Source organism: Anser cygnoides, chromosome 6 (genome assembly GCF_040182565.1).
Source record: "Anser cygnoides isolate HZ-2024a breed goose chromosome 6, Taihu_goose_T2T_genome, whole genome shotgun sequence".
NCBI lineage: Eukaryota > Metazoa > Chordata > Aves > Anseriformes > Anatidae > Anser > Anser cygnoides.
Window position 1 is genome coordinate 16361180 of NC_089878.1, and position 14558 is coordinate 16375737.

The 14558-nt window shown below is 46.6% G+C and overlaps 1 protein-coding gene across 3 annotated transcripts in view; it reads left to right on the plus strand.

The window, feature by feature from the left end:
• Positions 1-12185, plus strand: part of LOC106030058 (shugoshin 2-like) — a 37292-nt gene extending 25107 nt beyond the window's left edge. The window contains exons 1-9 of one of the 3 annotated variants that reach the window (XM_048061596.2): positions 1322-1503; positions 1810-1953; positions 2934-3109; positions 3375-3437; positions 4198-4292; positions 5832-6100; positions 6719-8674; positions 9800-9926; positions 11875-12185. In XM_048061596.2, coding sequence (XP_047917553.1) covers positions 1473-1503; positions 1810-1953; positions 2934-3109; positions 3375-3437; positions 4198-4292; positions 5832-6100; positions 6719-8674; positions 9800-9926; positions 11875-12004 — 2991 coding nt within the window. In that variant the 5' untranslated portion in view covers positions 1322-1472 and the 3' untranslated portion in view covers positions 12005-12185. Of the gene's footprint in view, positions 1-1321; positions 1504-1809; positions 1954-1992; positions 2322-2933; positions 3110-3374; positions 3438-4197; positions 4293-5831; positions 6101-6718; positions 8675-9799; positions 9927-11874 lie in introns of those variants that run through there. The other 2 variants (XM_048061597.2, XM_066999119.1) reach the window with 2 other exon arrangements.
• Positions 12186-14558: the final 2373 nt, after the last annotated feature.

The window sequence follows — 14558 nt, forward strand, 5'->3', positions numbered from 1 at the left end:
TTGTATTGCAAATCACCTCTGCACTTCTGTAAGCTGCTGTTCTTCAGGCTATTTGGATGCTTTGCTTTATGACATTCCCTTAAAATATTAACATCTTCATATGCAATGCCAACTTCTTGAAGATACACTTAAAGGTGCTTGGAAAGTTATGAACAAATTTGGACTAAAATGTAAATTACTGAAAGAAAAATTCCTTATAGAATAGTTCAGTTTTGATACTGAGCTAAAAGGACAAATGGTCTCTTCCTTGATAGAACAAGAGTCAGATTTGAAGTGCTTTATTAGCAGATAGTTCAAACCTTACCATGTTTAGTTACTAGAAGGAAGGCTAGAAACTTTGTGTTACTTAACCAGCTTCATCTGTAAGAAAATACAGACTTGTATCTCAAAGTAAGGGCAAGATGATCCAGGCCTGGAGGATGTGTCAGAAGAAGATTAGGCGAGCAAGTCATGCTATGCATATGTCCTTGGATGTGTAACCGACTAAGCTCAATATGCATGCCTAAGCTGAAACAGTACGATAAGAAAGAACGAGAGCCTGAGCATGCACAAGAACTGGGTTCAACCAGTGAACACAGTGAGGAAGACTACCGATGACCACCAGAGACCCCCAAAAGACCACTGATGGAAATAAATGCATGTGTCAAAGACATTTACATAGTTTAATGAGTTACGGGTGAATATGTTAACTATTTCACAAAAGTCTGATGAATATTTATGTTTTGATTGCATATAACCCCTATAGTTTGAACAACTTGGTACACACACTATGTGGAGGATCCAATCCCCTGCACGTCCAGCACGTCCAGCCTGCTTTCTAAAACTCCAAATTGAGTCTTAGAGAGTTTCTTTGACCGACTTTTATGGTAACAGTTGGAAGGGACCTTCAAAGTTCATCTAGTCCAACTGCCTGACCTCTTCAGGGCTAACCAAAAGTTAAAGCATATTAGTAAGAGCATTGGTCAAATGTCTCTTAAACACTGTCAGGTGTGGGCTAGCAACCCTATTAAAGGCTGTAAAATGTTACTTTTTTTTTTTTTTTTCTTTAGGAGAAAGTTGCAGGCTAGAGGCCTGGTGCTGAGTTCTGCAGATGCCCAAGCCCTAACTTTGGGCTGGGGTTTGTGCTTTAAACCAATCTTCTGGCTTTTCTGAGGCGTTTTTAGGAGCGTTTTAGCTGTGTGCGCCTGGGGCCGGGTGTCGGCAGCAGCCCCCAGTGCCCACGCTGCAGCCCCACGAGCACGGCCTGAGATGCGGCGCCTGCTGCCAGCGGCTGCGCTGAGGTGGCTGTCGGGTCCCCCGTCCCGAGGGTGGAGCGCTCCCCCTAACATGGCGGTGCGGCCTGCGCGGGCCTAGCCCAGCAGCACGGGCACCGCGGGCTCTCTCCGCAGCCCCGCTCGCAGCCAAAGCCTTGCCACGTAACGCTCTACAGGGACCGAGGACGGGCACCCTCAGCCGGCGGAGCTGGAGCCGTTATGCGAGCCGGGCCCCGTCCCCGTCCGCCCGGTAGGCTGAGGGAGGCGGCCGCCATTTGGCGGGGCGGGGCGAGGGGCGGGCCTGCCCGCCGCCCTGTTTGCGTTCAAAAATCGGCCGGCGGCCGCGGCCGCCTCTGCTCGGGTCCTTCCCTCACCGCGAGGGGCAGCTCTCGAGGCAGGGGGCTTGGGGGGCTCTCAAGGCCGCCGTGCCTGTGGCCGCGTCCTCCCTGCGGGGCAGGAGGCGCCTGGGGAGGCAGCTCTTGTCGGGAAGAGCGTAGGGTTTTGCTGGGGAGTGCTTGCTGCGGGTGCTGACCCTGCTCCGTGTCGCTCCCTCCAGCCATGGCATCGCAGGAGGCTTCCGAAATGCCCTCCTTCAGCCTGAGCGGTGTGAGGGAGCGGATGCGGGAGAAGAAAAACGGTGTCTTGAGAACTGCGAAGCTGAATGCATCGCTTGCGTCAAAAATCAAAACGAAAATCCTTAGTGAGTATATCTCGCGTTGCAGCATGTGTAGAGGCCGCCTGCTGCGTTAGGTTTTAACTGTGCCTTTGGCCTTAGGTGGGGTGGGGAGGCAGTCTCTTACCCGGAGCTTAGAGTTAACAATGGCTTATCGGCCTCTGGGTTTCTGGAGAATTCAGTACCCCGCAGAGCAGCGTGGAGTGCCCTGAGATGCCTGAAGGTGCCCGAGATATATGTGACTGGCGAGTATAACAGAAGCTGTGGAGGAATCGTGCTGCTTTCAAACAGCAGCTGGGGCCGTTGCAGGCTGCTCTAGTAGCATTTCCAATGGCATTAGATTACTCTGGGTAGCTGAGTCCTCAGGATCCATGCTGGGGGTCCAAACACCAGAAGTAAGTGTAAAAAGTATTTTGATATTTATGTAATCTATTGCAGAAGCTAGCTCAACTGTGATTTTTTTTTTTTGGGGGGGGGGGGGGGGGGAATACTGAGAAAGTAATGCATAGGGTTATTTGGATTACCGTTAAAAAGTTAAATGTTATTGTTACTTCTATTTATTTATTTTGAAATTGGGAAATAAGGCTTTAAATCTGCTCAACGGATGCTACAGAGGAAGGCAGGTTCTTCTCCTTTTTGGATGGAGATGAGGACTGAGAGCTATAGCTGACTTGCTCAACCAGAAGCATATCTGTCTGTACTCAGCTCCTGAACCATACCATCATTCATTAAGAACTGAAGTAGTAGCTTGCTGACTGAGCATGACCCTCTGAGAATGGAGAAGGTGTCAGTGTCTGAAGTGTTGAAGGTTATTATGGAAAGTTTCCCTGCTGCTGTTTAGAGAATTCTGTAGTTACCTCTGTATGGGAAGGAATTATACTACTGACTGTGTAGAGGACTACTGAGTTGTAGAGATCTGAGCCTGAGGGAAGGCTCATCTGGGAAGAGGAAGGCATGGATGAGACCTTGAATGCTGATTCTTTGCGTTACTTATCTATTGCTTACAGACAACTCCTCCACTATTAAAGTTTCCCTAAAGCACAACAATAAAGCACTGGCACTGGCCCTCAATGCGGAGAAAGCCAATGCACAGCGGCTCACCCAGGAGAAGATCAGCTTGCAGAAGGAGGTGGAGCACTGCCACTTCCAGAATGCCGTGCTGCGGCACAAACTCTGCTTCTTGGTATGGCACTAACAGAGGGGCCTTCATGGAGAGGGGTGGTGGGTAGCACTAGTACCTCAGCCTTGGGAGAGGTGTGTGGGCAGTCGCTGATTGTCTGTATCTTCTGCATCTGAAACAAGTCTCCATATAAGTGTTTAATCTTTCTTCTAAGCTGTGGTCTTCCCAGAAGGGCTGTACTTTTTTTTTCTGGCTATCTTTGTCCTTGTTGGAACGGATGTTTAGATTTAATGAACTTATTGTTTCTCTATTTATTACCTCAATTTAGAATAACACGATGAAAGAACTTGAAAACCTTGTGGCTGCAGTTAAGATGGCTCGGCTGTCTGAGGTAAACTGTGGGGAAATGTGAGTGCATTAGTTGTACTAGAAAGGAGGCTGTGTTTGTCTTGCTTTGTGTCGCATGTTCCCTTCAAGTGTTTGACATTTCTTCTGTTTTTATCGGCTTGCTTGCTGGCTGCATTCTCATTTTTAGCTTGGTGCTAATGATTTTTACGGTTGCATCTTGGGTAACTTCCACAGGAGAGGCTACAGTTATAAACTGTCTTCTTCTGGGTCATTGTCTGTATTGACCAGGAGACTTCTGCTTAGGCCAGGTTGTGATTTTTGCATGCTGGTGCTGTCTGTTGCCATGGTGACTTGGAATAGGGAATAAGACATTTCATGTATGTCATGTCACTTGGGGTGTTTGGGGGAAACCTTACTTCCTAGTCTCAGACTAGGAACTACCTGAACTACCTAAAGTTTATTCCTAAGCCTGTGGAGGCAGAATCTGACTCTGCTGCAATTCATTGAGCATAACTTGCAGTAAATGACTTCTGTAAACCAGCAAATAGCTGTATGAGCCAAGGCCTGTGCCTGCAAACATCCTCCTGGAAGCGGGACAAGCAGCCTTCTGCAAGGGACTCCGTTCTTTTGAAACGTTGGAGTGGGAGGATGGGACCTTTGGTTGTGCAGTTTTAAATTGAAGAGGGTAACTGGTATATTTGACAGTTTTCTGGGTGAAACTGAGTTGCTGCTGTCTCTGTGCAAGGGGCTGCACAGGTGATTGCAAGAGCTCTAAGCCACCCTTCTGTTTCTCTGTTCTCCAGGTCCATACAAGTTCTTCATCCCTGTCCCGTGGCCGGAAGAGCAACATAACTGAAGATAGTTGGTTTGATACTAGTGCAGATGGTCATTTTGTGAGGTGGGCCTTAAAATGTCAGATTCTGAAATTCCTTGCGTTTTGTGTGTGTGCCCAGTTGTCACTTTCCCATGAGATGCCTTCTTAAAACACCAGTTTGATATTTTCCTTTACCCTGTGTCTTTCTGCTGCCATTTTTTGTCTTACTTGCCCTAGTGCCAAGTCTTTGTATGAATTTAACCTTCTCCCTCCTGTGTTTGAAAACACATGTGGTGGTTTTACCCAGCTGGGCAGTTGAGCTCTACCACAAGTGCTCTCACTCCCCCTTGTCAAAGGGAAAGGGGGAGAAAATACGATGAAAAGGGCTCAAGGGTTGAGATAAGGATGGGGAGATCACTTGACAGTTTATTGTCATGGGCAAAACAGACTCAGCATAGGGAGACAAATAAAATGTATTGCCTATTACTAAAAAGCTAGAGAAGTGAGAAACAAGGAAAACAAACTAATAACACCTTCCCTCATCCACCCTCTTCCACCTCCTACCCACTAAGCGGCACACGGGAATGGGGGCTGTGGTCAGTCTATAGCACTCCTCTGCTGCTCCTTCACGGTCCCTCCCACGGGATGCCATCCTGCCTGAACTGATCCCGTAAGGGCTTCCCACAGGCAGCAGCTCTTCAAGAACTGCTCCCACATGGCTCTGTACCATGGGGTCCATCCATCCCCCAGGAGCAAACTGCTTCAGCACGGGTCCCCCACAGGCAGCAGCTCCCCCCAGACCCCCTGCTCCTGCGTGGGCTCCTCTCCACGTGCTGCAGCTCCGGCCCGGGGCCTGCTCCTGCGGGGGCTCTCCATGGGCCGCAGCCTCCTCCAGGCCACATCCACCTGCTCCACCGGGGGCTCCTCCGCGGGCTGCAGCGTGGAGATCTGCTCCATGTGGGACCCATGGGCGGCAGGGGGACAGCCTGCTCCACCAGGGGTCTCTCCACAGGCCACAGGGGAACTGCTGCTCTGTGCCTGGAGCACCTCCTGCCCTCCTTCTGCGCTGACTTGGGGTCTGCAGGGCTGGTTCTCACTCCTCTCTGCCAGCTGCTGATGTGCAGCAGTTTTTTTCCCTTTCTTAAATATGTTCTCACAGAGGTGCAAACAACATTGCTTAGTGGCTCAGCTCTGGACAGTGGTGGGTCTGTTTGGAGCTGTCTGAAACCAGTCCTTATTTAACATGGGGCAGCTTCTGGATTCTTCTCATAGAGGCCACCCCTGCAGCCCCCTGCTGCTAAAACCTTGCCCCATAAACCCACTGCAACACATGACTTTCAGATGGTTCTCACCAGCCACAAAGAAAAAACAGTTTTCTTCCCCAGCCCATGTTCTGTGTTGCTTCACAGACAGTAGATCATAGAATCATTAAGGTTGGAAAAGACCTCCAAGATCATCTGGTCCTACCACCACTGTCACCCACTAAAGCATGTTCCTAAGCACTACGTCCAGTCTTTCCTTAAACACCCCCAGGGATGGTCACTCCACTGCCTACCTGTTCTTTTGGATTCTGAGGCCTGTTGCAGGTATGAAACATGCTCTACTGTTGTTCTTTCTCACCAGTGGTGAGCTGATGCCACTGAGGGTGCCCGTTTCAAAGCCATGTGATGTGGGACAGCAAGGTGGCAGATCCACAGCTGTACGGAAGTCCTCGGTCAGTCTTCGGAGATCTGCTTCTGATAAGCCCCAGGAAATTGTGCCTGTTGTCTCCAAAGATGCTTTGCCATCACAGTTTGCTGAGAAGCCTCAGTCCCACCAGGAAGAAAATGGGAAGAAGCAGAGTGAAGCAATGGAAGCACAAGAGGTTTTCCTTGACTCTTCTCTCTTTGGAGGTGTGTGCATCTTCTGTGGTTGTTCTGGTATGGTTTGGCATGTGTGTAGATGTTGTGTATGAGTGTAGTACCATAGCTCCCCTTTGCTCCAAACTATAGCCCTGGTAGCTCCTAATTACAATTAGGAACTATGTGCTCCAGTGACACTGATATTAGCAGAGCTATGAGTATCCCAGAATGGGATGTCTTAGTGGGAATGACTGACATTTGCAGTATCTCAAGACTATTTGTTAGTCTTTCTGAATAATAGGGACTGAGCTTACATAAGACTTCTCGGAAGTGCTTGAAGGTGCTATTCCCCAGAATGTAACTGGGTGCACAGCTCCTGTTCCACGTGGCTTTGCCATATGAATAACTTTCATGTAGATCCTGAGCATCCCTAAATGTTAGGGCTGTTTAAGGGATTTCGCTTCAGGCTGCCTTTGTGTTCTGAGCAAAGTCAGCTGAGCAATTCTGTTACTATGGTGAGTTTGGGGAGTCCCTGTGGAACAAAACCATGCCTTTTCTGTCTTTGGGCTTTGTGGTAGTGTGTAGGACATGTGTCTAGTGGTACTGAGAAAGCTGACTTCTGTCTGCTATGTTCCTCAGTCTTAGGAATTAATTTTGTCTTTCCAACAGAGCTCTTGTGCACCACTCAACAAAATCTCAATGATTTGCCAGCACTTGCTTGGGAAAGTCAGCCACTTCCATATGAAGGTGATGAGATGGTGAAGCAATTTTGTGATCGTCTCTCGAAAGGGCATGTTACTCAGAGAAGAAAGCGTTCCACCCTGTTTGCAACAAGCACTCTATCTTCTAGTGAGGATACCTTCCCACATGTCAGTTCTACTGAGGCAACCCAGTGGAGTTTGACTAAGGACAGCAGCAGCTCCAGCAAGAGCAACACGCAGGCACAGCTGAAATCTCCCAGCTACCTGGTTTCATCTTCTCAAGCCACTGTTAGTCCCAATAAAAAATCTTTGGGTAAAGAGACTTGCTGTGATCAGCCACAGGCTGAAGAAACTGGGTGTGGTGTTGAAATAGATCCCAGCCATAGCAAAGTCTCGGAGTTTATTCCTGTAAAGGTTAAAAGTAAGGGTAACTGTAAAACTAGTGAGAAAAAAACTGTTAAAAAGGCAAGCACGGGAAAAAAGAAAAGAAATAAAAAGAATGTGGAAAATAGCCCTGATATACCTCAGGATGAAGAGAGTACCCTAAATGCAATGAAGCTTTTTCAGTCAAAAGTTGCAACAGGTTCTAGTGAGTCAGAAGCCTCAGATATGAGGCAGAAGGCTTGTGTGGGGTCTTTGGAGAGGAAGAACAGAGGCTCCAGTGTGGAGCAACATTCCCATTGTCCTGATGAAGTCCGAGTTCCCAGAAGAACATACGTCGTGAATCCAGCACAACTGAATAGTATTGGAAGTGCTGACTTACCGCAACAAGTTAAGAAAGATGCTGTCTTTGAGTTCGGAAGCATGGCGGATTTATTAAAAAGTCCAGTTCATGCCTTCTCAAGTCATAAAGTTCCCTCAGATGAATCCACTTTACAAAACTCATTTTTGTTGAGGAATGAGACTTCACATGCATGTGCTTTACAGGAGGACTTACCAAGTGTGAGCACAAAGAGCATCAGACAGAAAACCAACAGAAAAACTGTAGTAATTAGGCAAATAAATGACTCTGAGGAGACTCTCGTAAGCAATGTGAAGATACCAGAGGCCAAAGCTGAAAAACAGCCTAAAAGAAGCCAGACAAGCAGGAGGAAGACTGTCAGGGTAAGCGTTTGTAGTGATCAAAGAAATGAAGATAATTTTGGATCTTGTATAGGTGTTCCAGAAGTAGCTAAGGAGTGCATGAAGAATTCACTAGACAAATGTAGCAGGAAGACTTATGTTGTTTGTCCTTCGGATCTTACAGGAAACTTGGTTAGTGTCCAGACAAATTTTGAAGGAAATGAAATTGTACCTTCTAGGTCTATTCCTGGGAGCCAAGCTAGCAAAATTCCCAGACTTCAGAAGATGATAGCTGCTCAGAACAATAAAAAAGAAACAGGGGACCTTCAAGAAAAGGAGCAAGCTGAAGATGACAACACAAATGCTTGGCAAAAAGGGGCTGATCCCAAAGCAAAGCCTCGGAGGAACAGGAACACCCCTACTCCAAAGATGGATTTCCTCACCAGACAGAGCAATGGTGCCAGTGTGCTCCCTGGAAGTTCAGTGGAACTTGCATCAAAGCAAACTGTCCCGATGGGGAAACTTCCCTGCACTGCAGATTTGCTGCCTGAGCCAGTTGTCTCCCTGGAGGAGCAGATAGCTGAGAGATCATGTACAAATAATCTTATGGGCTCTTCACAAAGTCTTGAGTCCTCTTCTGTGGTCTGCTCTGCAGCTTTACATATCAGCGCTGGCCTTACAGATCTACTGGTTTCCGAGAGCTTAAGTACTGAGGGCAACAGAATCCCAGAGAAATCCTCTCTTTGGCCAGAATGCTCTCAGGTTTTTAAAGAAAGGGATGGAGAAGAAACACCTGGGGAAAGAAACCAGCATGGGTCAAGTTCTGAAGATCATTCCCAGAGTTCATCTTCGGAGAAACTTGGTAGGTGGTGGGGTGGGGAAGGGACCTGTGTTTGGAGACTGGTACCAAAGGATGCAGATTGTCTTTATACTCTCATGGTTTATGGAGTTAAAGATCAATGTTCAGTACACAATTTATGCTTCTACTTACGCTGGCCGGTCACTTTCATGGCTGCATTTGTTTGTAGTTTATCAGCTTTCTTGTAGAAACTTCTGGTTGCTCTTTCATGCATAGGTACTGGGAGATTAAGAGCACGTGCTGCAAGTCCTCTTTTTTCCACTCTTGCTATCTACAGGGCATGCCTGTCAATTTAAAAAACTGACCTGCTCAAACAGTTGAAAGGCATAACCTGATGCTAACCCTGGCCACTGGAGTTGGCAGTACTGGGGCACAGGGTATGATTAAAAATAACAGCTCTTCCTCTCGAATGGTTAATGCTGCAAGGGTTCAGACTTTATACTTTTAAGTGGTAACATCAATGAAAATTCTTCAGGAGCTACACAAGCTTTTTTTTTTTTTCCCCCCATTGAGAATTTTTTTTTTTGCATTTTTTTTCCCAAAGGATTTGGAGGTATTATCCCATGTCTGGTAGCAGTAGTTACTTTGATTCTTTTCAGGAACTTGTTATTGCATGTTCTGTAAACAGTTATGTGAGGTTGTGGAGAAGGGGGGAAGTTTGTCCTGCCTTCTTGGCTGACTTTATTTTGAAAGCTGCAGTAAACATTGGCATGGTCCTGCTTTGCAGGAAGCCTTGCTGAAAGTCTCCTAGGTTGTTGAGGTGCTTTAAACTTGATTTCTACAACCTGTAAACTTCTGGGCATTAGAATTGTCAACTACAATTTCTGCAAGGAGAGGCTGCTACAGCTGGGCCCAGTTATATTTGCAGTATTAGTGACTGTAGTATTTGCAATATTTTTCAGTGAGTAACCTAATTTGATCAGTGAGCTGAATTCTGAAAAGCAGTTCTGGGATTTTGGGACAAAAATGGTCTCCTGAGTTTAGAGGTGACATGATTAGATTCAGGATTATGCGGTGTTCAGAGAAACCTGGTAATGCTGACATTCTCTGTTTGGCAGCTATATTTCTAAGGAATTACTTTGATTTGGAAACACTTTGATCAACTCATGTGCATGTCTCTCTTTATAGAGACCAAACCACTACAGGACCTGACCAATGCCAGGACTCTGTCCCTTCCCAGCTCGGAAGAAGTGTCAGGGCGCTTAATCAGGCGGAAGCGAGAACCAACCTGCTATGCAGAGCCAAAACTCAACAGGTTAGGATTTAAACTATTCCTTCCCATGACTTTTCTTGTGCTGCAAAACCCTGCTCTCCTTTCATACACTTGCTCTCCAGGGCTGGATCCTCTGTCGCTTTGTTTGTCTTCAGTCCCTCTTACCCTTCATGTTTCTGTGAGTCCTTCTGCCACAGTGTGGTTAAGCAGAAATTCTGCGTTAGTATCGATGCATGTGCAGGCTTCTGGTAACAAGCTGTCAAAGAACAATTTCCCTCACCAAACAAAAACTCTTAGCAGACTTTGTATGTGGTAGCCTAGTGCTAATGAGGGATTAACATGAGGTTAAAATGTAGGATAAATAAAGAGAATAAAGGGAAAGCCCTGCTTTTCCTTGTTGCTGTTCTGTGCTATTTGAAGTTCTAAACAACAATTAAGTAATACTTCCATTTTAATCAGGTTTCAGTGAAAGGAATGCAAGATCTTGAGGAGGGTGTCTCCCCATATATTCAGTGTATGTGGCAAGGTTTTAATAGGGAAGGGGGGCTGACAGGGTGTCCTCTGTGAGAACAGTACAGAAGCTGCCCCGTGATAGATAAGAGCCAGTTCCAGATGGCTTCAGAAGGGACCTGCTGCTGGCCAGAGCTGAGCCAATGAGCAGTGCTGCTTGCACCTGTGAGTGTATTTAAGAAAGCAGTAAAAAGATACCGCACAGCAGCTGGGAGCAAGGAGTGAGAATGTAGAGGAAAAACAGCCCTGCAGGCACCAAGGCCAGTGAAGAAGGAGGGCAGGAGGTGCTCCAGGTACGGAGGGAGCATAAGTTCCCCTGTGGTGTGTGGAGAGGCCCCTGGCAGAGCAGGTCGTCCCCCTGCAGCCCGTGGTGTATCACACCAGAGCAGATCTCCATGCTGCAGCCTGTGGTGGAGCAGTTGGATATGGCCTGAAGGAGGCTGCAGCCCTTGGAGAGAGAGCCCCCACAGCAGACTCTGGGCCAGAAGTGCAGCCTGTGGAGAGGAGCTCACAGAGGAGCAGGAGTTGCCACCTCTGGGTGACCCATGCTGGAGCAGTTTGTTCCGGAAGGACTGCACCCCATGGTACGGACCATTATTGGAGAAGCTCTTGAAGAACTGTAGCCTGTGGGAAGCCCGCCCAGGACCAGTTCAGGAAGGACTTTGTCCTGTGGGAGGAGCCCCATGTTGGAGTGGGGCAGACAGTGACCGTGAAGGAGCGATGGAGACGAATCATTCGGGACTGACCACAGCCCCCATTCACCTGCACTGCTCAGGAAGAGGAGGTGGAAGAGGTTGGATGGGAGGAAGGTTTTTTTTTAGTTTGCTTTTAGTATCCACTGCTCTAGTCTGTTAGTAGTAGGCAATAAATTACATTAATCTCCCTTAGGCTGAATCTGTTTTGCCTGTGATAGTAATTGGTGAGTGATTTCCCTGTCCTTATTTCAACTTATGAACTGTTTTTCATCATATTTCCTCCCTCTGCTCTGTTGAGGAAGGAGAGTGAGAAAACAGTGTGTTGGAGCTTAGCTAGCCATTGGTTTGAAACCACTGCACCCCATGAGCAGGTTGGGTAATGTTTGCTGCTGCTGGCAGGTATGAGTACCAAGGCAAGGAGCTGCATCTTTTCCCAAAGAAACTGTTGTATATCTAGTAGCTACTGTACAGAAGCACTGAATTCCTAAAATGATGTCTTTTGTTAAATTGATTTTGTTGAAACAATGCCTGTGCTGGCTAGGTGATGCTGTGTTTTTCCCTGAAAAGTACTGCAGTGTGAATTTCATGTGAGAAATGAGTTATAATGGTTCAGAAAGTACTCTGTATGGGTATAGCTGATCCAGTAGGGGACAACAAATAAACTGTACTACCCAGTCATCTTATGGTGGAAGCATTTCAGTAAAAACAGAAACTTTAGAGACTAAAATCATATGTGTATTCAAAAAACCTCTTCATGGTTCAGTCTAACCCTTTTGGTTCTGCAGCAAACTGAGACGGGGTGACCCATTTACAAACACGGAGTTCCTCCATTCCCCTATCTACAAAAGTGCGAAGAAAAAGATCAAAGCCAAGGAAATGACCAAGAAGATCAAAGAGGAAAAAGATGATTTCTGAATAATGTACTGGTGCCAAGGCAAGCAAGCTGATAAGAAGGGGAAGAGAAGGAGCCAGAAGTGAAATAGTGGTGAATAGGCAGCCATCAAGCTCCTGGCATGTGTGTCTTTGCTAGAATGTATCTAGTATTGTGTGTAGCTTTTTTAAAGTATAAATAAATTCTATGTGGACGGTATAAAAAGCTCTGTGACATTTGATCTGTCTCTGGTCATCCCCCCCAATGCTGGGGTGCCTGTTTTCAAAGGCTTTGTCCATAAGTGGTTTTCACAGAAACACAGAATTTTAAGGGGTTGGAAAGGGACCTCAAGAGATCATCGGGTCCAACCCCCTGCCAAAGCAGGTTCCCTAGAGCAGGTTGCCCAGGTAGGCATCCAGATGGGTCTTGAATATCTCCAGAGAAGGAGACTCCACAACCTCCCTGGGCAGCCTGTTAGTGCTCCGTCACCCTCACTGTGAAGTTCTTCCGCATGTTGATGCGGAACTTCCTGTGATCCATTTTTTGGCCATTGCCTCTTGTCCTGTCCCTACAAACCACTGAAAAGAGGCTGACCAAATCCCTCTGTCTCCTGTTTTGGTAGCGTAGACAGATAGCTGGTTCTGCCACTCCTCTGTTGGCTCAACACAAGCCTGGAAAGAATACATTCACCTTGGAGGGGAGGGCTCATCTGGCACTGCAGATATCACAAGACTGCTGCCTGGGGTTTCAAAAGAGTGCAGCAGCCTGGGCTTTGACAGCAAGCAGAAGAGGAGGCTAATGTACTGCCCAGTCTCCTGGTGGAAGGTGGCTTCTGTATGGGCAGCAAGTTGCTGGGGAGTCATGTTTAGGATTGAATGCTAAAGCCTTGGACAGCCCTAGAAGTTAGAGCTCTGCTGCTTTCAAAGGGAGCCATGTCAGAGAACTGATGTATATTCTCTCACTGTATTTGCTGTCTGAGGATTTGCATATCTGTGGAGTTGAAAACAGCCTTCCACCACCAATCTTAAGCATGAAACATGCACACATCTAACTACATCAGTGTCAGCCCTAAAGGTAAGTCAGGCTATACTTTGCTTAAGGACAATTTTTGCTGGTTCCCACTGCTGGGAGTGTTGGTGCAAGGCGGTGTTAATGTTAGTGGGAGCCACAAGGGTCCAAGAGCTCTGTGAGTTAGTTGGTACACTGCAAAGTAGATGATCATGTTTCATGAAATCCTGTGCTCTGTTCTGTTGCACACTGAGTGTCCACTGACCTCCAGCTCTCGATTTGATGGGATCTACTTGTGTTTAACTTTGAAGGTTATTGATGCTAAATGCTTGAGGGAGTGATAGTGAGAAAAGGGAACATATTAGTCATAAAGGAGAGGGAATGAGTATCCACAGAAGCAGGAAAAGTAGTTCCCTCATTCTCCATGGCAGAGCAGGCAAAGGGTTCTTACGATCACGCTGCCTTTTTTTTCCCTCCTAATGCAGAGACAATACTGCTTTCTCTCTTCAGTACTACAGCAGCACTCTTCGGTTCACATGGATAGATTGAGTCCTGCTGTACCCTATGGAGTCCTCCAGAAGGTGGAAATTTTGTGTTGGTGCAGAAAGAAAGCTATACTGTCAGGGAATTAAAAACAAAACAAAAAGTGTAAGATTTAATTCTACTTCCCACTTGTTTGTTCTGTTCCATGAAAAGGGCTAAGATTATTCCTATATTCTGTAATGCCAGAGGCTGGGTAGGAGCTAGTAAGTAACAAGACAATTTGTCAGAGGTGCTGCTGGATTATGACCTGTCCGATTGTGGCATGCTACTTGTGTCTGCAGGCAGGTAGGCACATAGATCTCAAGATATTTCTGATGGATATTTCCATTGTCTCAGAGTATTCAGAAATAACTTTTCTAGGTGCACTTTTTACATGCTGTTGTTAATAACAGACTGCCGGACTGGCTGTTGTGTTCATTCACGCTATGGTCACCGTGACAGCTGCTAGTACTTGTGGAGCCATGTTTCAAACACATGTGCAGCCCTAGAGAAATGTTAATGCTAGCTGATCTAATTTGATCTGATTTTGCATTTCCATCCTAACCCACACTTAAAATAGCTGGTCAGCTGCAGGGTGTGTCTTATCTATAACCAGTTTCTGATCTTCACTGAGTGGTGATGTATTAGTCTGATGCGAATTTCAAGTACAGTAATATTTCCATCTGTTTTCATTGCTGTAGCCATATACTGGCTCTGAACAGGAAGTCTACTTTGGCTATTTCTGAATGATGCTGGCAGCAGGACATCATAACAGAAAGTGGGGAGTAGAATTTGTGCACTAGTATTTATATGTTACTGCTTTGTAACAGTGCTCATGTTAAGAAATATGGGAGGTAAGCTCTGCAAGTCTGACTTCAGCTATAACCTCACTCATTCCTGCTGAGTTCTCATACTGTTTTTCTACCAGTCAGCTGCCCTAGGTTCTCACCTGGCAACCACAATCAGTGTAGCATAGACAGCACTGCATCTGGATTAGCCATGAAAATTGGTTTGAGCTCAAAACCCATTTTTCTATACAACCATTAGCCTCTCCTTTTCATGTCATAG